Source organism: Corylus avellana, chromosome 6, assembly GCF_965113065.1.
Source record: "Corylus avellana chromosome 6, dhCorAvel1.hap1.2, whole genome shotgun sequence".
Classification (NCBI taxonomy): domain Eukaryota; kingdom Viridiplantae; phylum Streptophyta; class Magnoliopsida; order Fagales; family Betulaceae; genus Corylus; species Corylus avellana.
The window spans coordinates 5,429,460-5,455,867 of record NC_142495.1 but is presented as its reverse complement, the minus strand read 5'-3'; the positions used below and the strand labels follow the sequence as shown (position 1 = coordinate 5,455,867).

Genomic DNA, 26,408 nt, shown 5'->3' with positions numbered 1-26,408 from the left:
AATTTACCAGCCAAGGAAGCTGTAAGAAAACTTGCTTATTTACTCCTTGCTCACACTAAGGTATAAAGAATTAAGTGAGAGTAATATTATTTAGTAAATTATTATATAATTAAAATAATATAACAGTAAAAATTAATTTTTGATTTTTACTGCCACATTATCCAAGTAAATGTCAATTGGCATAATGGTGAAATTGTGTCCTACCTACAATAGGAAAGGCTAACCACTCATTATTAGGTTCAGGGCCCAGCAGACCTCCACTGGACCAAAATAAATAAATAAATGCTAGAAAAATATGTAATCATAAATGAAAGAATGATCACCACCAACTTCAACGGGAAGACATAAATCTGCTCCCCTCTACTTGGACCAAGCAACTGCATCAATCTCTTGTTGGGCACTTCTGTATAATTCCAGCCTTTTTGCAAGGTTGCCCCGGCGCTGCATGATTGCTGGATCCTCATCCAACAATTTACCCAGCTGTTTTGACTGCAAAAAAAAAAAACAAATGTTGTAGATAGGAAATTAGAACAATGTTTTATCTTTTTTCTCAAGAGGGGTAACGAAATGGAGAAGGGTTTGGGTTAATTAGAATCCTCACCTCCTTTTTACCCAAATCTGTGAAGAAATGATCAAGTAAGCTGCGTTTGGCCTCACGCACTTGACAATAGACAACAGACTTCGGAATAGAGTTCCTCAAACTTCCACAAACCATATTGACATAGGACAGGACATTGGTTCCTGTATGTTTCCAAGATTTTTTTTTGGTTAGATTATATGTCCCACATTGGTTATATATGTATGTTTCTGTATTATTGACATGTATATATAGGCCCCTTCTATACAACATTATTTTCAACATTTAAAAAAAAAACAAATGAATACAAATCTGGGACAAATCCACTTACCAATTCGCCGGAGATATGAATCATTATATCTATCAAAAATTGAGTGCGTTGGATTTCCACCCTTCTCAATATCTTGGGGAAGCTTGCGAAAATATTCAACAGTTAGATAACCACATTCCATGTCAACTAACTGCAAGGTTGCCTTCTTGCTTTCATCCCTCATCCTCTCTAATGACTCAATAGCTGCATTTCCCACTTCCACTCTCAATGTAGGATATTGCTTTAGCTCCTACATGCAACAGAAAATAAACATACACTTAGATGTCCCAGACAAAAGAATCAAGGAATTTGCATTTTCCCCCTAAATTTTTTTGTTATTTTCCAATACCACTGTTTATGAAGTGTTTACATGGTTCATCAAAGGTGAAGCTCACTGGTCATGTTAAACTTATAAGAAACAGCTAACTCTTGAATTCTTCAGCTCTTCTTTGGGGAAAATTAGCAGATGAATATGCATTACCAGCACAAAAGAATTCAAAAATACAACATAATAGAAAAGGTAGCAATGGTGAAGGACTTGCCATAGTTTCACCAATAGCCTTGTGAACCAGATCCTTCAGTAAAGCATGAACCTGAATTCATGAGATTTATGAGTATAGGACATTAATTAGCAATCTTAATATGTAGTAAATCCAGCATAGAACAATCTAGTAGTATCTTAATCCAAGTACTGTGGACAATGAAAATAAACAGAAACCTAATACATTTAAAATAAAATAAAAAGTAACATTATTACAACAAATTTGATAAGCTTTTTTCAATTTTCCTATGGTGGCTTCCTCCCTAATGTTCTAAGGCACCAATAATAACAAAGGGGTTGAAACTCAAAACTTTGCATCTGTTCCAAAGTATGACCAGAGTATCTTGAACTTTAGCAATAGAATGATAGGAAATTTAAATGAAAAAAAGAAAGTAAAGTCCCTAGATTAAAGCAGCAATAATATGATTGCTTCCATGTGAAAAGTTGACAGATCTGCTTAATAACATATTATCAAAATAAAAAAAGGGAAGAACTGCCTTTAGTAGGAATCTCATAACCTCGGGTGACGAAACACAGCTGCTGACTGCAAGTACACACTTGAGCAGACAGCATCACTTTTCACAAGGTTAGAAATTCAATTCACACACATTTATTTAGAAAGATCATAGATTGCATTGAAAAGGTCTAAACTGGGAGAGATGATTTTGCTCGTGGTGCAATAAACACATGAAATAAAATGTTGAACCAAACATTTGTAGTAAATCTGAATGCATACCCCATCTACAGCTGCCTCAGCAGGACCTCTAATAGTTACCAAGGAAGACTCAATAAGACGACGATATCCCTGTTCAGGAGCAATTAGATGAGGTTGATATCCATCCGCTTCAGTGATTAGCTTTCGCACATTGTCCATAGAAAGATGTTTGTCAAATTGTAACCTCTTCAAAGCAGCTGGAAGTTGATTATCAAACACACTATAGATTTTATCACCACCAGGGCGCCTGCATAAATTTGTCATTGTTTGGAAACCGATAGGAAATGAACAAACCACATTCCAATTAACAGGTAAAAGAAAAAATATATTTTAATACTAAAAGACATACACGCCATCAAGATGTTCTTTAAAATTTTGATCAAAAGTACGACAAATTTCCATTATCATGTACAACTTTCCCTGCACTTGGAAAAGAAAAAGAATTAGAATTACCAATGCTTCATGTTACAAGCAAAATCTTAGAGCAAGCATCGTGCATGTATAAACATGGGCACATATACCAAAGCCTGAAAACTGGTAACCCTAACTTCCCCAAAAAATTTTGTTGTTGTATACATTAAAGACAAAAAAAAAATGCTTACTCCAGCATCAGAAGCAATAGGCTTCCCAAGACGACCCAATTCCGCTTCTAGTTCAGCAATAGTTTTGTTGATAAGAGACTGAAGGCCTGGGATTCGAGACTTGATAACAGTTTCCAAGTGCTGTGAAATTAATCATATTTAGTGCCAACTCAACATCGTCACCATATCAAGAATATTAAGTGAAATGTTACCAACAGGATATTTATAAAGACAAAAAAAAAAAAATTGTTAAACATTTCTATAAAAAAAAAATTACACCTCGAAGAATAAAATACACTAGGAAACCATTTAGACATACCTTAGAAAGCATCTTTCCTAAATGTTCAGAACCCATCCTGTTAGTTAGATGCTTATACTCTGGGCTATTAGCAAAGTATTCACGCTCTCTACGCCGAGCCGCAATCATATCAACACTTTTATTGATATCAGCTTGAGAGCGATTAACAACACCGATCCAAGGGAACCGTAGCTTATATGATCTTCCTTCTAGGATCTAAATTAAAAAAATTATTATCACGAATTTGAATACTTCTATGTCAATGAAGATATCCCAAAAAAAAGAAGCATTAAGAACAAGATCCAAGACATGAAAATCAACATTTTTTGAAACCATAAAGCCGTCAAGTTCACTAGTACACATTTCTACCATGTTCCATTAAGCCTGCTTCTCATAAGTCCCTTTGAATTGAAAAGTACCACTCCTAATCCTTAAAAAAGGATTTACCCTCACTTCAAAATGTTCAAAAGTAAAAGAACTCTATCATTAGCATATAACAAATGCCACAAGACATCATTAACTAACCCTGAAAAAGAATTAAGAAAAAATGTATTACTCATTAGCCTCACAATGACAAAACAAGAATAACAGGCTTTGAATTTCTCTGACAAGTTATATACATTAAACCAACAATATTAAACTTCACAACAACAACATATTCATTAGTCTTTTGGATATTAATGCATTTATGAAGAGAAAAACCTGACAGTACTATTTACTAATAAGAGCATTCTTGAATCCAAATCTGATCGGCTTCTTGGTGGGATAATAGAACTTACATCAACTGCATCAGTACCCTTGTCCATAAGATCAATCTTGGTCAAAACTCCAAATGTCCTCTCCCCTGAAAATTTATTAACCAGATAACTAGAATTCAATATGTCATGTCTAAAAGCAAAAACTACTTCAACTACAGTCATCCATCAGTATGTCTAGTTAATCAATCCATCAAGTTCTTTTAGAATGTGCAGGTGAGATATGAAAGAAGGTCCTTGAGAAAGTTGATCAATATCTTACCTTTAGGGTCTACTTCACGAGAGATCTTAATGGCATCAGATGTAGCAAGATCTTGATTGGCTGGAGAAATTGCAAGAATAATACAGTTGGGCTGCAAAAAGATATAGTTATTAGTCACTAACAGTCTCACTATATAATTCCATCAAAGAAACAAAAAAAAAAAAAAAGTGACAAGTAAAAGCATACACTAGCATGTTATAGAACCCGAAAATTGATTACATGATGCCATCGGCATCTAGCATGTGCTAGTTGCCTGAAGTCACTAAAACTACTAGCATTCATATTTCAAATATTTATAAAATTCCAGTGGTACCCACAAAGCCCTGAGAAAGCTCGGCCAACATCTTTCTTCATTAAACTAGATCAAAGTTCCCAACTCAGAAGATCTTCAGAGCTTAGATAACAATTACCTTCTCAATGAAGGACCGAACCATGTTCTCAATGTCTTGCACAGTGCTCTCTGGTTGACCCTCTACAACACCCCAATTAACATAATATTGATGGATTATTCCTGCATTATTTATATGGAGTGGGAACCAACAAGCAAAATATAAGAGAGACATAACTCACCAACAGCTACTTTTGTAAGTCCAGGAAGATCAACCAGCGTCAAGTTCACAACTGCCAAGATCAAAACAGTGAATAAAATAGTTTTTACAAAAAGATTGTGTTCTTATTGATGAGAAGTAATTCCTTATTTGGTTATTGATAAAAAGAAGCAGAGCATAATAAAGTACTATGAACTCAATCGTGGACCCCCCCCCCCCCCCCCCAAAAAAACAAAAAAAAAAAAAAAGAAGAAGAAAAATAGAGGCAAAGACCTAAGACAAAGAAAAACTATGTAAATAATCTTCAATTTGAAGTGTAAATCTCATAAATCTATGGCTAAATTAATGGCAAAAGCACATTACTCAGCACCTTACTTTAATTAATATAACAAGCCATATGTCAAAATAATGTATAATATAGCTCAACCAGCTGAACCTACCAAATGTGCAAATCAAGAAAGGATTTGAACCTACTAACTGAAAAGTTCCCATTAAGAAAATAATGCTAGATTTCTTGCATTGACATCAAATCGACTGACAAAGCATTTAGTTTAAAATCATTCAATAACATTGAATCTTAGCTTACACAACATTTTTGACAATGAACAAAATAATATGACCAACATTTCTGTCTCACCATTGGGGGAATAGATACTAAGATGGATTGGAACACTAGAAATTTGTTTGGTCCGGCCTGTCTCTCTATCAGTCTCATCAGAAATCTCTTTCCTCACGGCAGCTACAAAGAATACGTTTAAGATTAGTACATAAGATGGACTAAGAAATAGGGTTAAATGCATAATTGGTACTTGTGGTTTACCTTTCTAACAAAAAGGTACCTAAGTTTTTAAAAAATGACAAAATTGATACTTGTACTTCACAAATTTATCAATTTGATTTTTTTTTTAATAAGTAATTTCATATCATTAATCAAGCGCAGAAAGACGCAACCCTAGTACACAGAGAGTATACAAGAGAGCCCCTAATAGGAAGAAAATGAATAACATAAATTCAAAAAACCTACTTAAGTAAAAACACGCAAGCTATGCTGAGCCGCTATCCATATATATAATGTGTTAATTAGAAGTTTCTGCAATTCGAAAAATTCGAACATCAAGGTCTCTACATCTTCAAAATGCCGAGCATTACTCTCACACCAAATACATCACATTAGCAATTTGATACTTTTGTCCATATGCTAACTAAAAACCTTACAGAATTTTTGCCACATTTAAAAAAAGCCATATAACACCAATAAAATGTTGTCAAGTGTACAAAATGCCACCTCAACTTGACACATAACAAAACAATTTAAAAAATAATAATAACAAAGGTGGCGAAGGGGGGAGATGTCCCCTCCCTGCCACCTTTGAAGGATGTTTTGAGGGTGGCTAGACCTAACGGGGGGTGGTTCAGCCACCCCTCAACAGGGTTTTCGGGGTGGTCCAGCCACCCTCGAAAGCTCCTTCAGGGGTGGCCAGACCCCCCCACCCCACCACCACCCCCAAGTAAGGGGGCGGTCCAACCACCCCCACCCCCTCCGCCTCCTTTTCTTTTTCTTCTTCTTTTTTTGAGCTTCCTTTTTTCTTTTTGTTTCTTCGTTATTTTTTTAAAAAAATTGTGTTAAATGTAAAGTTGAGGTGCCATTTTGTAGAAGTAACAACATTTTTTTGCCTTACATGGCTTTTAACATACGTGGCAATAATTTCGTTAGACTTTTAGATAGTAGATGAATGAAAGTATCAAATTGATAAAGTTGTACAATATAAGTATCAATTTTGTCATTTTTTTAAAACCTAGGTACCTTTTTGATAAAAGAAGTAAACAACAGATATCAATTATGCATTTAAAGCTAAGAAGTATTAGCTTTGTTACCAAACTAATAGTGGAGAGTTCACAAATGCAATAACTTGTCCACGAAAATAAGTGCCAAAAAAAAAAATACCAAAATCAGTGAACCTCTTTCTAGGGAGGTGCATAAACTCCGCATATTCTCTGCCTTCATCAATCCTATGAAGTTGCAACACAAGAGGACGCCTAGTAACAATTCCTGCATACAATGTACGTATTCATATCATATTGAGGTAGCCAGGAGATAAATATTCAAGAACTTTGTGTATGTCTGTGTTACTATGAGTAGAATTGACAAAATAAATTACCAGATCCACGAGGTAAGAAGTCTTTTCCAACAATACTCTCCAACACAGAGGACTTCCCCGAGCTCTACGAACAATTAAATTATTAAGATGATTAATTAAAATAAAGTTTCATTTCAATATTTTTTTTAGACAAAAAAAGGACAAGAAAGAATGATTGACCGAAAGCTTTCCCTGATAGACCATCACACATATTCATTAGTTTGACTTCCAAACATTATTCTATATATAACAAGTTTTGGCATGAAACTGATATTAAAATATCACTGGTCCAACTACATATTTAGTAAGAGACTTGCTATTCCTTTATCTCTCATCCATCTTCTTTTCAAATTCATCATTTGACAGATCCAATGGATTCAAAATAAACTGAAGGGATTCAATGTTCCATCGAGTCTTGAGTCACCAGATATTTCCTCTTCCTCGTTCAGCCAATAAAAATCGTGTTTGTGAGTCACATCAAACATTTGTTTGAACGTCCCCGGCTCAGCAGTTGCCTTTTTTCAGAGGCCTCTAAGAGTTTAGATTTTTCTTTAGAGCTAGTCCACTCAAATGTTTGAACCTCCCCGGCTCCATCACTGAGTGGCTACAATTTTTATGTAATCTTTGTGGATGATTACAATCGGTTTCCCTGGATGTATCGAATGATTAATAAGAGTGATATTTTCCAATGCTTTGTCAAATTCAAATTATTGGTTGAAAAGCAATTTTCTACTATTGTCAAACAATTCAAAGTAGGGGAGAATACACTTCAAACCATTTTGACAGTCAACATTGGATATTTCATTGGTTAACTTGTCACCATACCTCTTAGCAAAATAGAATTGTTGAAAGGAAGCAGCATAGACATGTAGTAGAACTTGATTTTACTCTTCTAGCACGATCGGGAATGTCTTCCATACATTGGATTGATTCGTTCTTAATAGCAATTTATCAAATCAATCTATTACCTACTCCAGCTTTAAGTAATGAATCTCCTTGCATTTCTGGAACAAAAATGTCAAAGTTTAATGGGGAAGTCCTCACTGATCCCACTAAATTCGGGCATGTGGTTGGCGCCTTGCAGTATGTGACTCTTACTCAGCCTGATAATAATTATTTTGTTAATCAGTTATGCCAGCACATGTACAATCCCATTTCAGTTCACTGGACAGCCGCCAAAAGAGTGCTACGACATCTCAAGGGGTCAGTCGACTGTGGTCTTCTCTACTGCAAGAACTATGTTTCTCTCTATGCATTCTATGATTCGGGTTAGGGCAGTAACCTAGATGACAGGCGCTCTACAACTGGATTTGGAATTTTGCTTGGCTCTAACTGGATCTCATGGTCAACAAAGAAGCAGCATGTGGTTTCTCAATCAATCACAAAGGCCGAATACATTTTCTCTCCACCTTAGACCAGGTTGCATACATTTTCACCAAAGGGCACATTGCCAATCGATTCTGCCTATTACGAGACAAACTAAGGATTTGTGCACCCATCAGTTTGCAAGGGGGTATTAAGGATACTTCAAACAGTGTGCTTGACACCCAATAGCCAAAAGATAATTAGCAACAACTAGCAGAAAGTTAGCACCAATCAGCTACTGCAGATAAGGGATAACTCGTGTGTAACAGTCAATTCAATTCTTTTAAGTTTTTTATTTTTTTTATTTTTTTTCAAATTTTGTTGTTTTTTTAGGACAAATGAGGTATTGTAATTAGAAGTATTTTAGGTATTTTAAATAATAAAAAAATTGAATGCGAAAATTCATGTACGACCTTATTCATCTATTTTAATGGCATTTTTCATCGATTTTAATGCTAAACGCTAAAAGGACGATGTTAACGGAAAAAAATTGCATTTGGAAATTGTCATTGTGGTAGTTTGGGATAAGTGCAACGAACTATAAGTATATTTTTCCATTAAATTTCTTAGTAAATTCAAATATCAAACGCGTAATTGAAAATTTAAAAAGAAAAAAAGCGACGGAGATTTAACCTGGCCTCCAACGACGGCAATGGCAGGCAATGCGTCCCAGAGAGTGGGCAAGGCGCTTTCTTCGCCGTGATCGCCAAGGGCAGTACAGGCCCTCTGTAGCTTGTTGACCAATGTGATCAGGTTCTCCATGGGCAGCGAGAAACGAGTCGGGCAGGTGTGTTAGCTCGGCGAGTCGGTATGGGGAGAGAGAGTTTGTGGGTGCAGGAGACGTTTGAATGCGTAAGGAGAAGAGGGTTGGCGAAAAAGCCGGGAAACGGAATGGGTCGGTTGGAAACTTTCCAAATGTTAGTTTGAACTTTGAATCTTCGTTTTCTAGTTGGTTTGGAAACCTTGGTACTTGGCCACGTCACCCCTTCATGAAATCTGTAAAAAGTAAAAAAAAAAAATGGAAAATAAAAACAAGTATATAAAAATTTTCTGATTTTGAATCTTTGTTTTTCTGAATTCAGGTTTTTGTTAAGTAATTAATTACTTGTTAAGATTATTTTCTCTTAATTACACGATTCTCAATTCACACTTGTATGTTCCTGACTTCCTTCCATGATCATATGAGACACGGATTTAATTTTTTCTAATTTAAGTTTTCTATAAAAGAAAAAGAGAAAGTGAAATTAAATATAAACGTAAAATCCATTGGGACATTTAATTTGTTCTAACAATGCTTTTATGTTATACACAACAATCCAAACCAAAGATTATTGTTTGGAATGAAGTTATAATCCAATATCAACGAGTTTTTAGTGAAATATTACATTCATATCTACCTTAGTAAGTTAGGACAAAATTTCTTCAACCATACTTTAAAAAAATAATAATAATAAAAAATAAAAAATAACTAAATTTTTGTGAAGCTCTTTTTTCCCTCGTCAATAAATTTTCATTCTTGATTAATATCACTTAGGAGCTCGGGTTATTATGAATTTTTGCAAAATAAGAAAAAACATTCATAAGAGTTTTCTCTATCTATATATGCTATTTAGGAAGGAGATTTGCTAATTAATTACTTGGCGTCATATTTTTAAATGCCTAAAATAACTTTATTAAAAATTTAAAAATAACACTATGAATAATAATAGCAAAAAAGGTCAAATATATAAAATAAAAAAAAAATAAAAAAAAAAAACCAAACTCTCTATTTTGACGGAATTTGATAATAGGGATTAATTTGTTATTTTTGCACACCATAGAAAGCTCTTATCATATTTTCAAATCACATAAAACTTATTGCAAATCAGTGAAATTACATGGACTTATTTTAGTTCAGGGTATTTCAATCCTTTAACATCTACAAATGCATGTTCCGTTTTGATTTAACTAGATTTCTTAACAATTGGATTTTTTTTTTTGGGAATAAAATTGTAGTTCGATGCAGCTCAATTAATGGAGGTAATTTTTTTCACAAAAACAGGGAGAGAGATTCAAACTAGTGACCTCCACTTCATTAAGTGTGATCCCAACCAATTGATCTACCTCTTGAGGACATTAATGGAGGTAATTTGTACATAAGTAATAGTTCATTCCGAGAAAAGAGAATTAACCCAAAAAAACTCAAAATCCCTTTGCCCAACTTACCCCCCTCCATCTTATGTTGTTTAATTTTTTTGGTTTGTATACCACGAACAATATACTTATAAGTAATGCTATAGATTACACCAGTATTTCATCAGTATCTCACTATATATACTGATGTTATATTGTCGATTCACACTTAATTTGTTTTTTCTTTTCTTTTAACAATGGTTGGTTTAAAGATATATCGACAATATCATGTAATTATAGTGGGATAGTTGTATAGTATGTAGTATTGCTATATACTTATATACTACATATTAAAAATGTCTCTTGACCGATAGTCAATTTACACCAGTGTTATGCACTTTGCATCTCCGAATAGGATCCTTTTCGGTCTCCATTTCAAATAAAACTAATATATTCATTTTATGATCATAATTTAAAGTTGGTATATCTAACGTTGTATATAAAATTAATATTAAAAAGTATTTTAAAAATTTTTAATAATGTAAATAATGCACACCATAAATAGATAATAATATTTAAATTCAGAATATAAAAGAAATAATATTTATTTTATTTGAAATGGACACAATCCTTGTCCTTAGAGCACGGTCCCGTGACTCCCGTCCCTTTAGATCCCGACCCAGATCACCAAACGATTCAAAGAATCGAAATGCATGAAAATAGTAAGAAAGAGTGCCGTGGGATATTCCCTGCCGAAATGGTGCCCAAATGGCACCGTGGTTGAAACGAAATGAACCAAGGGCTATTCTCCACCACATTCTTATCCTATATAAAAAGCTAGTCCATCTCCGACTCAAAGAATTTCTCAACAGTTGATTGGCTCTAAAGCGCACGCAGCATCTGATGCTTTCTGCTCTGCTATCTCTCTCAAATGCAGACTGAATTCATGCACGGAAGCTCTTGTCATGGACTCCGTGACAATAACACCCATGCTCTGTTCTTTCAACTTCAGCTTCTCAAACCCCCAAATCAAGCCTATCTACTCCACGAGCTTCTCGTTCTTTAGGTTCACCCACTTCAGAAAATTGAGGACCTCTTCGATCACTTTCTGTTATAGAAGTGATTCAAATCCTAAAAAACAGAATTCCAAGTTCAGTAATCGAGTTTTTCCCCCAAACCCTATCTGGGTTTTGTTTCCAATCTTGCAAAGCATCAAAAGCTTTGCCGCTTCACAAACCCAGAAATGGGTTTCATGTGTTCAAGCTTGTAATGATTCAGAGAAGATTATGGATGAAATTAGCGGTAGATATTTGCAAAATGGAGGGATTGGAGTTGCTTTATTGAGTGTTACTTCGAATGCGAAGGTTCGGATTAGTCCTTTCGTGGCGACATTATCCGCGAACCCGACGTTTGTCTCGGGTTTGTTCGCGTGGTTCATAGCGCAGTCAATAAAGATGGTCTTGAATTTCTTTGTAGAGAGGAAATGGGATTTGAGAATACTGTTTGCTTCTGGAGGAATGCCCTCGTCGCACTCAGCTTTGTGCACGGCTTTGACGACCTCGGTGGCGCTTTGTCATGGCGTGGCGGATTCGCTGTTTCCGGTTTGTTTGGGGTTCAGTCTGATTGTTATGTATGACGCAATCGGTGTGAGGCGGCATGCTGGGATGCAAGCTGAGGTAAGACGTGAGTTTTTGTCTGTTTTGCTGAGAAATTTGAAATTTTTTTTATTCATAATTTTCTGTGTTTTGAATTTTTGCATGGACGTTTTTAATTTATCCTCGGTACGTCTGAAAAGAATTATAGATACAAGTGTGGAGTAGTGCTGTATGAAATGTTGTACAAGTTCTTCTAATCTTGCATTATTTGAATAATATTGTATTGAAGTTTATAGACTGATTGGAGCTTCTTAGAGGACTATTTTGTGGCAAATTCACGCGTTTATGTATTGGTTAAGCCTACGGTTGGGGATTTGTGTTGGATGGCTTTCATTTCCTGAGCAATCAGTTGCTAGTCCCTGGTAAAATTTAGCTAAATGATCACTTTTTTCTATTTTATCTACCAACTTTTCCAAAACACCTAGCGGCTTAGTATTTTAACTATTTACTTTCACTATTCCATTTAAATATTTGTTCTTTATTCTTCCTGTGAGCTCAAATTGTTGAGAACTTCCCAAGCTGTGATGAAGAATATAGCTGTAGTGAAGAACCTCTAAGCATACCAGAAACAAAGAGGTTATGAGCCTCCATATTAAATTGTCTATTGAGATCAGTGCATAAGTTTAGTCGGCCGGGATCAAAGCGTGCGGACAAATTGTATTTGATTTAATAATTTTACTCCTAAATAAAACATAACTTTAGTTGGAAAAGTTGAAAATAAACATACAGGAAAGTCCACAATTTGAAACAGACCATCGAACATGCTATAAACATGAGGCAAAAACTTATCAAGCAAGCCATTCAGATCTCTGGGCAGCATGCACCTTCAGTTGTGCACCATGATCAGAATAAGGGCGACAGAGAGTCAATGGGTAACTTCCAGATGCCAAAAACTGACAAAAGAGTTTAGTGCAGAATGATAGTGCGGCATGCACCCTCTTCTCTCTCTTTCTCTCTCCATCTTCTTCTATTTTCTCTCTCTTTCCCTGCTTCTTTCTTTCTAGCTTCTTCTTTCTCTTCTCTCTCGCATCTATAGCTTCTTTCTCCTCTCTTTACCCTAATTTCTCTGTGTATTTTCGTGACTGTTGTTTGTCCCACATCAGACATGATTGAGAACTTCGTATTTCATTAAAACTAATGCAAGGGTTTATATTTTAATCAATCAAATGGAAGTTAGACAAATGGAGTACACCAAATTGAGGTCTCAGATGGTTGTTGGTTGGGTAGAGAAAAGAATTAATTATATCTTCACAAGCCTAGGATCCAGGAGGGTTACCTGTCTCTAGTACAATTCTTTGAGTCTAGGCTTTCTAGATGCGCAGTTGGCTTTTAGTATGCTGTATAAAAGATAAAGAAATGTTCTCCCTCAAACTGAGACATAACTAAAAACTGCAGCAGGAGATGTTATCTTTAGTCAATTTTCTTGATAAATTACCCAAAATTAAAAAAAAAAAAAAAAAAAAAAAAAAAAAAACTGGCTTATTCTATCAGGTCAAATGTTTATGAGGCAAAATTCTTTTAATGAAAGAGATTTTGAGCTAGCCCAGCAAAAGGCTAGAATTTTTTAAATGGAAAATGAGTGGAGTTTAGGATGCTCTCTCCCCTAGCTGCAAAGGCTAGAAACTTTTGAGCTAGCCCAGCAAAAAATGGATGCAAGTTTTGTAGACCACTTTCCTTTAGACCTTCCTTTATCTTGGAAGCTATCCTGCTGTAGTTGGCTTGACGATGAGAACCTTTAACTTAATTTTGTATGAATTAGATAACAATCTAATTGATAGACATTTTTATGAAATCCCTCTTCCCCTAACCATAATGTGATTTTGTCAATGTGTGCACTAATGTTTCATTGATTTTGTGGATCTTTCTACTTTTGTTCTACCATAGAAAATAGGGTTCTTTGGGCTAAGCCTTTTTTCTTGAGGCTTAGGCTGATGGATTTTGTTTTGTTACTGTGACTTATAGTGACATGCCTGTATAATGATAATTTCCTTTGTGGTAACTTTCCTGGATAATGATCTCTCTCTCTCTCTCTCTCTCTAGTGAACTATTTTGTGACTGGTGCAATGCAGGTTCTCAATATGATCGTTGAGGACTTGTTTCAAGGGCATCCTATCAGCCAAAGAAAGCTCAAGGAACTTCTTGGCCACACTCCATCACAGGTCCTTGCAGGAGCTGTGCTTGGCATTGTGGTAGCTTGTATCTGTTGTCAGGCTTCCTTGGTTCCAACGTAACCTGCTCCTGCACTCTGCAAGCAATTTTTGTCAGATTGTGTCGTTGGCATTGTACCATGCTTGGAACCGCGGTGGCTAATTATTTGTGGCCTGCTGAGTTACTTGTGTTTAATTATCCTATTGTAACTGCAGGACATTGGAATTCCAAAACTCAAATGAGAAGAAAGAAGTTTTTTTTTTTTTTTTGCTTTTAGGAAAATGATTTCATAAGATTTCCTGGTTCTTAACCCAAATTTCTGACTCTTGCTAAGTCCGGGCACTTCATAAGTATAGGTTAGGTTTAAAGAATGCAGACTTGGAAGTGTTTCTTTCATGACCATCCAAAGTTGGTAGATCATATTTATTGCCTAAAATAATTGTTTTGTGCTCCAATCTATCTAATATAGTGGTTTGGTGCTCTGTTCTATCAAACTCCTTTTCTGTAGAATATGTTCTTACATACAGTTTGCCATATGAAGTGACGAAATTTGTCTATTACTTTTAAACCACATATATGAAAAAGAAAAAGAAAGAAACAGAGAAAGAAAGAGAGGATCGAGACCAAAGAGGAATTACTATAAAAAAATAAAAGGAGAAAAAAAAAATACACATATCTCCTTCAAACTATTATTTCATTGTCAATGTCTGCATCTCTCATGATGCAAACCAACAAGTAACTATCAAATTCTTGAAGGAAATTGGGCAAGAGGTTCAATCAACTGAGAATGTAGAGCGGCTTCTAATACTAGTTCTTGAATCTTAAGAGCCTCAGTCAATCTCTCAGTCTTCCCTCGATTGATTAAGATAATGCCTCAGGTCTTGGTAGATGCTCAATTGGATGAGCATGGTTCATTAAGGTTTTTTGTATTAAAATGAGGGGTTTTGTTGTATTAACCCATGGCTCGATTGACCGAATTGAGAGGTGTCATTTCAATCTTTTATTTTCATATGGGCTACATCTCTACAATCCTCTTTCTATTTAAGCTTAATAAGGATAGTGTAACCCCCGGTTTATGTTGTATATATATTCTCAGTTTTTAATAAGAAACTAACCAATGTGAATTTTCTTCTATTTTTCATCAAAACCTTAAATTTTCTGAACCCCTTCACCATACTGCATTACAAAATAAGAATACGATGTACAAGATAAAACCGACTAAGAAAAGCATATAGCCAAGAAATGAACATAATGAACCTTCATATTTTTTAGAAAAAAAAAAAAAAAAAAAAAAAAAAAAAGAAAAAAGACAGGATTGAGGTAACAATACACAAAAGAGACTAATTGCAGACAACTATGGAGAATGGAGTCATGAAAAAGAATGCAAGTAGAAAAACCACGAAAACAAACAAGAATCGAATTAAAATAACGAAAAAAAAAAAGGTACAAGAGAGTAAATACAACATCAAATTAACACAAGATTGTGATTATAGTCATCAAATCCAATATAGTCCAAACAGATCCTGGAACTGGAATGTTGACATGCATTGAGCTTTTCGTATTATTCCTTGGATTTTATCTCTTTCATTTAGACGTGGTCTTCAATTGGCATCCATACCGTCCCTATTACATAAACGTTGACTTTAGAATTGTTTAGTGATATTTTATATATATACAAGTAATATATGCCAGCCACGCCAATTGCCAATATTGCCAACCCCTGAGTTCTGTTCTTTGAAAATCATGAGCATCTTAAAAGTTGTCCTTCTCCTCCTCTTCCTTCCATCCATCATACGAGTTACAGAGCCATGCCAAATCTCCATGTGCAGCCGCAAAAGCATCCCTATTCGTTTTCCCTTCCGACAAGAAGGCGAAAACTGTGGTTATCCTGGTTTCAACCTGAGCTGCAACGGTAACGGTCAGAGTATAACGGTTCTAAAACTTCCTTCCTCTGGAGAATTCTTTGTCCGCAGCATCGACTATATGATGCAACAGATACAGCTGTACGACCCCGACAACTGCCTTCCACGACGCCTTCTGCGCTTCAATCTTTCTGGGTCCCCCTTTTTTGCTGCATATTCTCAGATATACACGTTTCTCAGCTGCCCTTCTCAGTTCCCAAAGCCTGCAGGGTTCACAGCCGTCGATTGCCTTGCCAGCCCCACAAATTCTGTTCTGGCTACTTCATCCACGGGCCTTGCGAATTCGATGCCTCCTTCGTGCAAGATCATTGCCACTCTGGCAGTTCCGGCTGCATGGCCGGATCATTTTGGTGAAGGATTCTCAGGTGGCCTTAATGGAGATCTTCGTTTAAGATGGAATGTGCCTGACTGTGGAGCTTGTGAAGCGCAAGGCAGTTTGTGTGGCTTCAAGACCAATTCTAGTCAAGAAATTGCTTGCTTCGATTTTCCTAAAGCACCAGGTAATTAATTAAAAATCTATCATTATTTCTCTTCATATTTTTGCATCTTTTTTGGTTCATTAAACTTAATCATAATTAACAATCAAACCGTACGCATTTTGAGAATCAAAGGACTTTGTCAATATATAATTCTTGATAGCTAGGGACCAAAGCATAGTCAAAAGAACTAGAAAAATAACAAATGGGTGGTTTTTAATGCATAGGCGCCCTGCATCACATATATATATACTAATCTAGCTTGTATAATTGTATATATATTAATGTGATTGACTTGGAAAAAGATAATGCTTTTATATATATATATATATATATATATATATATATACACGTTATATATTTGTGTTTTATTAACTATAGTGGTAAAATAAACAAAAGAATGTCAACAGATTGTAATGTAATTGTGCTTCACGCTTTGTGAAATCTCGAAGTCGAAAAAAAAAAAATTAGTGAGATTAAGAAAGGAGGAAGTCAAATTTTGAACAATCTACTTCAGTTGTTGTATCCCAACAACCTCGATTGGCAAGCCAACCTATTTCTATTCTGCCAAGCTACAATGACGTCTGATCATTTAGACACCCCTAGGCAATTATTTTTTTCCGATGTGGTTCATTTTAAGGTAATGTTAGAGGTGTTAGGTTTCTAGGTTATTCCGTTAGCTTTGAAAGGAAGAGCACGTCAATGGTGGTTACCCCATTGTTTCAATTCCTCTGGTGGAAGATGCGGCAACTGATTACCTGCCACTTGCCCAACGGTCATTCTCCTTCAGTGATTTTTAAGCAAGCAATTGGGAGATATGATATGAATTTTTTTTTTTTAACTAATTTGGATATAAATAACTGTTTTTAAATTCATACCATTTTAATTTTTAGCTAAATTATAAATAATAAGAAAAATAAAAGAGTGGGAGTGAACTAATAATAATAATAATAATAATAATTTATACGTTCTTTGATTTATCAATTTATCCTCTTTTGTTCTGAAGCCATTTTCCAACCAAAGACGCAAGGAATCCTAGTACGTGGTAATAGGAGAAATTAAAAAGGTTGTTGCCACATTTGACCAAATTCTTCGATTTGGATTTAATTGATCTACAATTGGTGTAGAGGTCGTGGATAACAGTAAAACTGTTAATTTCGTTTTTAGATCAGATCTTTGGAAGGCGGACAATTCCAAGATTACTATTTAAATTCATCTTTCCCACAGTTCTAAGTTAGAAAAAGAAAACTTCTTTTCATTTACTTTTAATCTCTTTGCATCTCTTCGCTCTAAGCTAATCATTAATCAGATATCTTCTCTTTGAAGCTCCCTAGCTCCAGCGTCCTTCCTCTTGCTTCTTATTCTTTGTGTTTTCTTTGGTCTCTCTTTTTTCTTTCTCTTACTGCTCAAAAGCGAAAGTACAACATCTGGCGGGCAATATTCTCATGAAGAAACATGCTATAATAAAGGCAAATTATATATTCTTTTCTTTCCCATTAGTTATCATCTGTGCAACTCTTATAAATTTATCATTGAATTTATGTGATCCCATAAATCCATTGATAAATTTAGAAGAGTTGGACGAGGGGACTAATGAAAATGACTAATAGCATGTCTTTATAGTAAAAAAGAGAAATGCTATTTAGTATTCTCTTATCTTTTTTTTTATCATTCTTAGTTGATGTGACATTGTCAATTTATCATTGAATTATTATTTTTTTTTTATTAAAATTAATTTAAAGATAAATTGAAAATACCACCTCAAAGAAGAATGAGAGAAAGATAAGGGAATACAGTATAACATATGTCAATAAAAAGGCTTGCTTTACTTGAGATTAGCAGGACACGATGAAGACAACTAGTGTAACAATTAGAAGCAACCCAACGGCAGTTAGATAAATGAGAGAGTAGAGAGGCAAAGTGAAATAAAAAGAAGAGAATGTACGAGAATTTGGTTCTATTTTGAGTGGGTATTCATGAGATTTTCGTTATTTAATTGATAACTTAACGCGGTAGCTCGAAAATGCTGTTTTACTTTAAAATTGTGTGTTTTCAAGTACGCATCTTATAATGTAGTTTTTCACGTTTTTAAATCACTCAATTTTTTCAATCACGGTTCCAATTGAAATCATTTTTGCAATTTTAACTAAAATCCAAATAGATCCTTAAATCTTTATTATCAACTGCTCAATATGAGAATAACATTTTAGGTGTCACTCCACAATCATCGGTACGGTACTGACAACATATTAATTACCTATAGGCTAGAACCTTAATGCATGGTTTCAAATTTCAGGCGAAAATGGTCTCCGAGTTTTCAGGATCATGTGCTTCTCCATTGCCTTACCAGCTATCACATTTGTTGTTGGGTTTGCATGTTTCGCATGTTTCATGGACAAAGCCAGAGGAAATAGGGCCAACATTACTGCACGGCACACACCAACTATAGTGTCACCACAACCCACCATTGTCATGACGGGTCTGGATGAGTCCACCATTCAATCCTATGAAAAGCTAGTCCTTGGGGAGAGCCGACAGCTACCGGGACCCAATGACAGCACTTGTCCGATATGCTTGGCAGAGTATTGCACCGAAGAGACACTTAGATGTATACCAGAATGCCAGCACTGCTTCCATGCCGATTGCATTGATGAGTGGCTACGAAGGAATAATAGCTGCCCAGTCTGCCGAAACTCTCCATCACCTACTCAGCATGCTACCTCAAATAATGATTGATAAATTGTAAACTAGCATTCTTCAGTGTAGTGTTCTTCTTCCATTTTATTCTACATTGAGTCTGTAACTTCTTGTATATTTTAACATGTCTTTACTCTTTGTATCCTTTGTTTGTTGCAACACATGTCATGCTTATTCAAAAGAGAGAAAAAGCAAGTCATGGATTTTGTTACTTTACATGTCTTTAGACTTTACTCTTTTAAGCATTTTGTCAAACATGTTCCGCGATAGAGGAAAGAAAAAGAAGGGTAGAAAAACAGTTTATGTCCTTCACCTTTAGTGATAAGGTATCCAAAGGCTATATAAAAATTATGGAGATGCGGGGTATCGATCCCCGTACCTCTCGCATGCTAAGCGAGCGCTCTACCATCTGAGCTACATCCCCACTTTGACTTTGGCATTCAGTGTTAAATAGAAGAAAGACATTATGCAATTTAATAAAATTGGTAGTTGAAGAGACAGTTGCAGTTGTTGAGCCAACATGTGTCGTCCATTCATATTGTTTTGGTTTGTTGAGGTTGAGGTTGAGGTTTGAGCTAAAAAGGAAATAGTTGTCGCTTATTATCATTATCATAAGCTAAGCTCCGTCACGAATGCACATGGTCGAGTTGTTGAGTCCGTTACTTGTCGCCATAATAAATATTACAGGCCTTAAAATTTGAAGTTCTAACTATCTTTTCCTTAAATAAATAACAAAAATAATATAAAAAGACAAATACCATTTTCATTTAAAAAAAATGAGTCCGAAGAGACAGCAAGCTACCTTCCGTTCGTTGGAGAAGCCACAAGCACTTTCTTCTAATTTTTTAATTTCTAAATTTATAATAAGAAAGGTATAAGAGATTTTGTTATTTTTATTATTTATTTTAAAAAATAACTATATATGTTAAATTTAAAATCTATGTGAAATGAGATGTTGAATTAACCAAATTAATAACTTAAATCTAAAACAGAAAACTTGTATCTCCTCAACCCGACTCTATTTATCTCTTAAGGTCTTAGGCCGTACAATTACTCTTTTCTTTTTTTTTTTACATGTCCTCACCCAAAAAAGAAAATGGAAAGAAAGGAGATTCGAATGGTCCTAGCCAATTTAGCTATCCCTTGGGAACCACACTATTACTCAAGCACAAGCAGTATAATCTACAAAGATTAACTATGTTGTAACAGAATCAAGTTGAACCAAGGATTATAGATCCGCAAATGGAGTAAATATTACAAGATATTCTCTATGGCATTCTGAACGATCTCTTGATTACCATGCTTAATGGAAAAGGAAGGGACCAGATCCAGATGTCATAATATATTTTACATTCCATACACAACACTATTGCTAAACAGAGTTCAACAAATTTACACGATTCGTCTTTGTTCTTATTCCCCTACAACAATTCCGAGTGAGCTGATCGAACACATCACATACTCATTTTTTTGCCAGCAACTTCTTAGGAAGCTTCTCCAACGGCGTAGTTTTTAGCAGGAAAAGCCTTGCAGCCCGCTCTTGCAAAGTGCCCCCACATTTTAACCCGCGTGCTTGCAATTCAGACTTTAACCTTTCCAGCCCAAGAACCTATCAGTATAGCAGCGGAGACAGAAAAGATTAGCTCGGAAAATAACATTAAAAATAAAAGATTAGATTGGTGCTGGACAATCAGAACCTCATAAACTAAAAACTGGGACTAGGATAAGATATTATAAAGACAATAACGGTAACCAAAAAAATTAATTAATAGAATGAGAAATATTTGCTTGCACATAATGACCTCCAACATTCACATTCATAAGGTGTGGTACAAAAAGATCAGATATTCAACAAAGACAACAATGCATAAATGTCAGCTTCAAAATCTGTAAAACAGCCGATAAGGAAAGAACCTTTCTTTTTTTGATAAGTAATGATTCATTAAAGAGCGCAGAGAGGCGCAACCCAAGTACACAGGAAGTATACAAGAGAGCGACTAAGAAAACACCGAGAGAGACACTACAAAATGCCAGTCCGATGAAAACATCTCCAATAAGATAGAACAAAATGTAATGGGAGCATGTAAACAGGCTGAATCACCAACACAATGATAGCATTAGAGTTTAATGAAAAACAAATGTAAACAGGCTGAATCACCTAAACAATGATAGCATTAGAGTTTAATGAAAAACAAAGATGGTAAAGAAAGATAAATGGCTTTATTGGCCAAGATTCTACTCCTTCAACCTCTGAAACCTCCTCAATCTAATATCACTAGATTCACTACCAACAGGTGCAAAGACCAGTTACCTCTCGTGTAAGGCAAAGGTAGGGCGGAAATCATAAACAGAATATAAGCTTATGCTAACCCTAAGCTCTGAAATGGATACAAAAATATCCAAATGTAGCACTGCTTTCACTTGAGTCCTCTTTTAAAAACCTCCAATGTGAAATGGAACAAATTTTCACAAATTGGTAAAATCCCAAATTGAGCTTAGTGCATGCCTTAAAGCCCAAAGCACAAACTAGATCTCATCCAAAAGGTTTCAACGTACTCATCTTTTATTTGCTCAATAAATAGTGCAGATTGAGCGTGGTCCTAACTATAATAGACAACCTAAAACCAGCTTTCTGATTTTGAACTCAAACGTTTAAAGCCTGATTTCAGACAGACAGCTAGATTCTAATCATGTTTATTTTACTGCTAGTTGATCAAGTATGTAAAAATTCTATGTGACAAATGATAAATAAATCAAGCTTATCATTATCATTTAAAAAAAAAATCATATTTGAGACGATACAAACAAGAATCAGAAGTAAAGCAACAGCAAGTGCTATAGAAAAGAAAAATGATACAAGTGAGAGATTGGTTTTCATAGCATACCTCCATTTCTGCCACTGAATTGAATCCATCAAAATTGAGGGGCGTTTCCATATCTGCAGTGTCTGTACTGGCAAGTGCTTCCTCGCAAACTCTTGATTTAGAATCTAAAGTATTGGCTTCACAATCAACTGATGCACTTTCAAGACCTTCCCCATTTCCCACACTCGAGACATTTGGAGGTTGACCAGTAGCTTCTTCCAGATTTACAATTTCCAGTCCATTACAATCCTGATTTTCAGCTAGCAATGCTTCAGTTTCAGACACCAATGGTACAGATGTACTCTCAGCCATCTTCTTCTCATGAATTACTGGTTCGACCAAGTCAGCATGAAGAGATTCTCTACATTCACATCCATCAGATTCCACTATTCCCTGCAAAACAATTTCTTTCTCTTCCTCAGAGACTCTCTCAGAGGATGCTCCACCAGAAAATTCATCATCTTGTTTACCACCAGTGACTGAACCAGAACTCCCATCAGCTTCCTTACTTGAATCAGAATGATTCCCATTATTCAATACAACAGATTTCTCTCTTTCCTCCTCACCATCACCGCCCTCCTCATCTGTATCATCACTATCACTTCCACCAAATTTCCTCTTCCCCATCCTGACAATTCAACCATTGCAAACATCAAAACCCACACAATAAAATTTAACTGAAACCCAAGACAGTTTCGAGAGAAGAAGGAAAGAGTGCAGAAAGAAATTAAAACGCTGAAACCTGCATATTTCACTGTTCACAACTTTATAAAGCAAATTGCTGTATTCATCTAACTCAATTACCAGTATCTAGCATAGTCAAGCTGAATTTGAATATAATGCTCAATACTCATAATCTTTATATCCTATTATTTTTCGAGTCTCTTATCAACTAAATGAACCATAAGAAAATTAAAATTAAAGCATGAAAACATAGAACTCAACTTTATTCAGTCACATAATTTTACAAGCCATAACCAAGTAAACCTATAACATTCTACACCCATACACGCGCGCGCACACAAACTATCAAATTTCATTCCCATTCCTATCTCTATATTTCTAAGTAACTAAACAGTGTATAACACAGCTTAATCAATATAAATTGAAAACAGCTTGATGACCAACAAGTATATACTATTTCATGAACTCACATCAAGTAACAAATTATCAAACATAATAGCATAAAATGAAACCAATTAAAGCTAATGCCAAAAGAAACAGAATCGAAACCCTAACTTACCAAATCTTCAACCGCTTCGCCTCCGCTCCCCCGACCGGCCCGCCCTTCCGCTTCACCGCCTCGTTCACCGACTCAAGGACATCCGCAACGCACCGTTCCGACTCCTCTCGGTACTTTGCCACGTACTTCTCGGCCTCTCCATCCCCGACCCCCTTCTTCCCCTTCTTAGCCTTCTTCTTGATGAACTCCTCCGCCATCCTCTCGAGCTTCCTCTGCTCCTCCTCGGCCTTCCACTCCTCCAGCTTCTTCTCCGCGTTCACGTGCCGTAGCCTCCGCCCGCTCATATCGCGGCACGCATCGAAGTTGTTCGTCTTCTTCTGCCCAGCCTTGGTCGCCGCACCACGAAGAAGCGATCCGAACCCTCCCTTCCCGCCGACGAGACGAAGCAGGAGATGAACGGTGGGGAACATAGCCGACCCGTCGTCGGTGCACGAGAACACGGAGTCGTCGGAGATGTGGCGGAGGCCGCCAGTGACGAGGCGCTGATGGCGGGAGGGTATTCTGGTTGTTTCATGGAGACGCTGCTTGACGGCAAGGGCGGAGACGGTTGGTGATGTGAATCTCAGGGTTAGGGTTTTACCGTCCAAGAGCTTCACGAAGAGATTGTAGATACTGTTGTTGTCCTCCATTGGTGTAATTTCTCTCGCGAAGGGATTGAATTCTCTGGGTGCGATCAAAGAGGAAGAAAAAGAAAAAGACGATGAGGAATTCGATTTGGGGGCTTATTATCATATAAGCAAGCCCTAGCCCATGGGTCTCTACAGGTGGTAACGGATTTTAAAGCCCATAATAGTCACTCGGCCTTTTTGTTTTTTTGTTTTTTTGTTTTCATTTTTATATATAAGTATATGTACGAATACGGTTTCAAGTTTCAACAATATGAGCTCTTGTGCCAGCCCATCAAGATGCTGAGAGGCCCCTTAATAAAATGCTAGCCCAACAGATATGTAAGAGAAATTTTTGTTGGGCTTCATGCTATCCCACTAAAATATGCATAAGATAAAGTAATTTTCGAAAATAATTATAAAAGCTACTCTTATGTCATTTTTGTATCCCTCTAAAAGTGAGGTGGCTCTTAAAATCAGTATTTGATCAAAATTCAATAATGATCAATCACAAGTTCAATTGTGATTTTAAGAGCTACATCATCATTGGATGAACACTAGAGAGACTTGTAGGATTACTCAACTTCCGAGGTGTTCTACCAGTAATACTCAAAGTCACTTTTATGTCGCTCAAAAAATTATGTAGCTTCTAACATCATCCTTAGCCTTGTGATTGATTATTATTGAATTTTGATCAAATGATGATTTTTAAAAGTCACATCATTTTTATAGTGATACAAAAGGGACACAAGAGTAATTTATAGAATTACTCGTATTCTATAAGATTGCACTTGGAGTAATTTTATAAATCATTCTTGTGTTTCTCTTGTGTCACTCCAATAATGAGGTGGTTTTTAAAATCACCACTTGATCAAAATTCAATAATGATTAATCATAAGCTCAATAGTAATTTTAGAAGCTACATCATTTTTAGAGTGACACAAGAATGACATAAGAGTGACTTTTAATATTACTCATGCGGGAAAGTTAGTAAAATTTACTAACCACCTCCACTAACTCTCTTATACGGTTATAGGCAGTTAGTTGTTATTTAATTAGTTAGCGGTTAACCATTTTTTAAAGGGGAAAAAAAAAAAAAAAATTGTTCTTGGCTCTTGGCTCACCCATCTTAAGTGCTTGACTAAGGCAATATTATCAAATGAGTGAAGGTAGAAGTTGTTGGTTTTTTTTCAATGTGGGACAAACAAGAGGTAATTGAAAACACTTGCAGTTTGCCGTGTGGGAGTCTGGGACAAGGCCAAAAGGCAAATTGAAAACCTCACTCCCCATGTGTTAGTGTTCTTGGCATTTTTTAAAAAACTTAATATTACATTATATAACATACAAACAATATATTTTTACTGTATATTAAATAGATTATATACAATTAATATATATTCACTAATGTTACTTAACAAGTAATATATATATATAGCGGTTATTGGTTAGTGGGCGGTTACTACTTCACCCCTAAGATACATTACAATTTTTTGATAATTTGAAAAAACATTAAATCAATTGAAAGTTTAGAAGACATTGAAAATTGCATGATATATCATCTAAATTATAATTTTTTACATTTCATATTTTTTAGGGGAAAATTCATATACCCTTCTCAAACTACTACCCAATTGACAAATGACAATATTCTTCCAAAACTTTCAATTGTGACAATGTCCCCCAAACTACCAAAAATTGTCAATACTCCTCCCAATGACGAAACTACCCTTAGTAAAATAAAAACAAAAAAATAGTAAAACTTCTAGAAAAAAGCTAAAAAAAAAAAAAAAAACTAAAGTGTGGCAAATTTAAAATAAAAAAAAAAAATCCGTTGTATAAGAAAAAAATTGAAAAAAAAAACTGTTTTATAACTTTTTAAAATAAAAATTTCTGTTTTTAAAATATTAACAATTTTTGTTTAAGAAAATAAAAATTTTCGTTTTCTAAAACAAAATTTTTAAAAAATGTTTCTTTAAAATAAAAATTTATGTTTTTTAAAAAAATTCGTTTAAAAAAAAATTAAAAAATTTTGTTTAAAAACTAAATTTTTAAAAAGAAAATCGTTATTTTTAAATTAAAATTTTAATTTTTTTTTTAAAAAAAATTAATTTTATTATTATTATTTTTTTAATTTATAAAAGTATTTTGTTTTTTGACATGTCCGCACAAGAGGAGGGAGAGAGAGTATTTTTGTCTTATTGAGAAATACATATGGACATTTTTATCATTTTGCTAGCCTTAGAGGGGAATAGGGATATTGACAATATTTTGATTAGTTTGAAGGGACATTGTCAAAATTGAAAATTTAGGAGAATATTGTTAATTGGATGGTAGTTTGAGGAGTATGTAAACTTTACCCTTAATTTTATTTTATACTTATTTTTTTTATAAAAATATTTAAAATTAAACCTTGATCATTGAAAAATTATTATATTTTTAATAGCACATAAACCAAATCCTCATCGAAAAATCATTCAAATATACCTTTCACTCCATGAAAACAAGGTTAGATTGTAAAAACATCTCCCTTTGAGAAATAATTTCCACACGTCTTTAAAGAAATCAATTTAAAAATAAAAGGAAAAAGAAAGAAAAG

The 26,408-nt window shown here is 35.1% G+C and overlaps 4 protein-coding genes and 1 non-coding gene across 7 annotated transcripts; 2 read left to right on the top strand and 3 right to left on the bottom strand.

The window, feature by feature from the left end:
* Positions 1-360: 360 nt before the first annotated feature.
* On the bottom strand, positions 361-8,852 carry DL1B (DYNAMIN-like 1B). 3 transcript variants are annotated; one of them, XM_059601391.2, is made up of 16 exons: positions 8,724-8,852; positions 6,747-6,810; positions 6,533-6,637; positions 5,225-5,326; positions 4,610-4,660; positions 4,450-4,511; positions 4,040-4,130; positions 3,802-3,866; positions 3,044-3,238; positions 2,746-2,865; positions 2,493-2,563; positions 2,165-2,390; positions 1,430-1,480; positions 909-1,137; positions 602-741; positions 361-489 (listed from the first exon to the last, which is right to left on the bottom strand). In XM_059601391.2, exons 1-16 carry the CDS (start codon positions 8,850-8,852, stop codon positions 361-363), a joined length of 1,830 nt encoding a protein of 609 aa, XP_059457374.1. The 3 variants fall into 3 exon arrangements, with proteins under 3 accessions (XP_059457374.1, XP_088373321.1, XP_088373320.1); XM_088517195.1 differs by having other exon boundaries at positions 1,430-1,462; XM_088517194.1 differs by lacking the exon at positions 4,610-4,660.
* A 2,022-nt stretch (positions 8,853-10,874) lies between these two features.
* LOC132187206 (Acid phosphatase/vanadium-dependent haloperoxidase-related protein) lies at positions 10,875-14,486 on the top strand. The gene is made up of 2 exons (XM_059601436.2): positions 10,875-11,878; positions 13,927-14,486. Exons 1-2 carry the CDS (start codon positions 11,168-11,170, stop codon positions 14,086-14,088), a joined length of 873 nt encoding a protein of 290 aa, XP_059457419.2. The 5' UTR covers positions 10,875-11,167; the 3' UTR covers positions 14,089-14,486.
* Positions 14,487-15,748: 1,262 nt separating this feature from the next.
* LOC132186610 (putative RING-H2 finger protein ATL21A) lies at positions 15,749-19,139 on the top strand. The gene is made up of 2 exons (XM_059600592.2): positions 15,749-16,427; positions 18,700-19,139. Exons 1-2 carry the CDS (start codon positions 15,749-15,751, stop codon positions 19,137-19,139), a joined length of 1,119 nt encoding a protein of 372 aa, XP_059456575.1.
* Positions 19,140-19,451: 312 nt separating this feature from the next.
* TRNAA-AGC (transfer RNA alanine (anticodon AGC)) lies at positions 19,452-19,524 on the bottom strand. The gene has a single exon. It is a non-coding gene; the product is annotated as a tRNA-Ala (tRNA).
* Positions 19,525-20,296: 772 nt separating this feature from the next.
* LOC132187769 (Ubiquitin-like superfamily protein) lies at positions 20,297-23,910 on the bottom strand. The gene is made up of 3 exons (XM_059602190.2): positions 23,208-23,910; positions 21,986-22,592; positions 20,297-20,709 (listed from the first exon to the last, which is right to left on the bottom strand). The coding sequence occupies exons 1-3, from the start codon at positions 23,834-23,836 to the stop codon at positions 20,563-20,565; spliced, it is 1,383 nt and encodes a 460-aa protein (XP_059458173.2). The 5' UTR covers positions 23,837-23,910; the 3' UTR covers positions 20,297-20,562.
* Between the last annotated feature and the right edge of the window lie 2,498 nt (positions 23,911-26,408).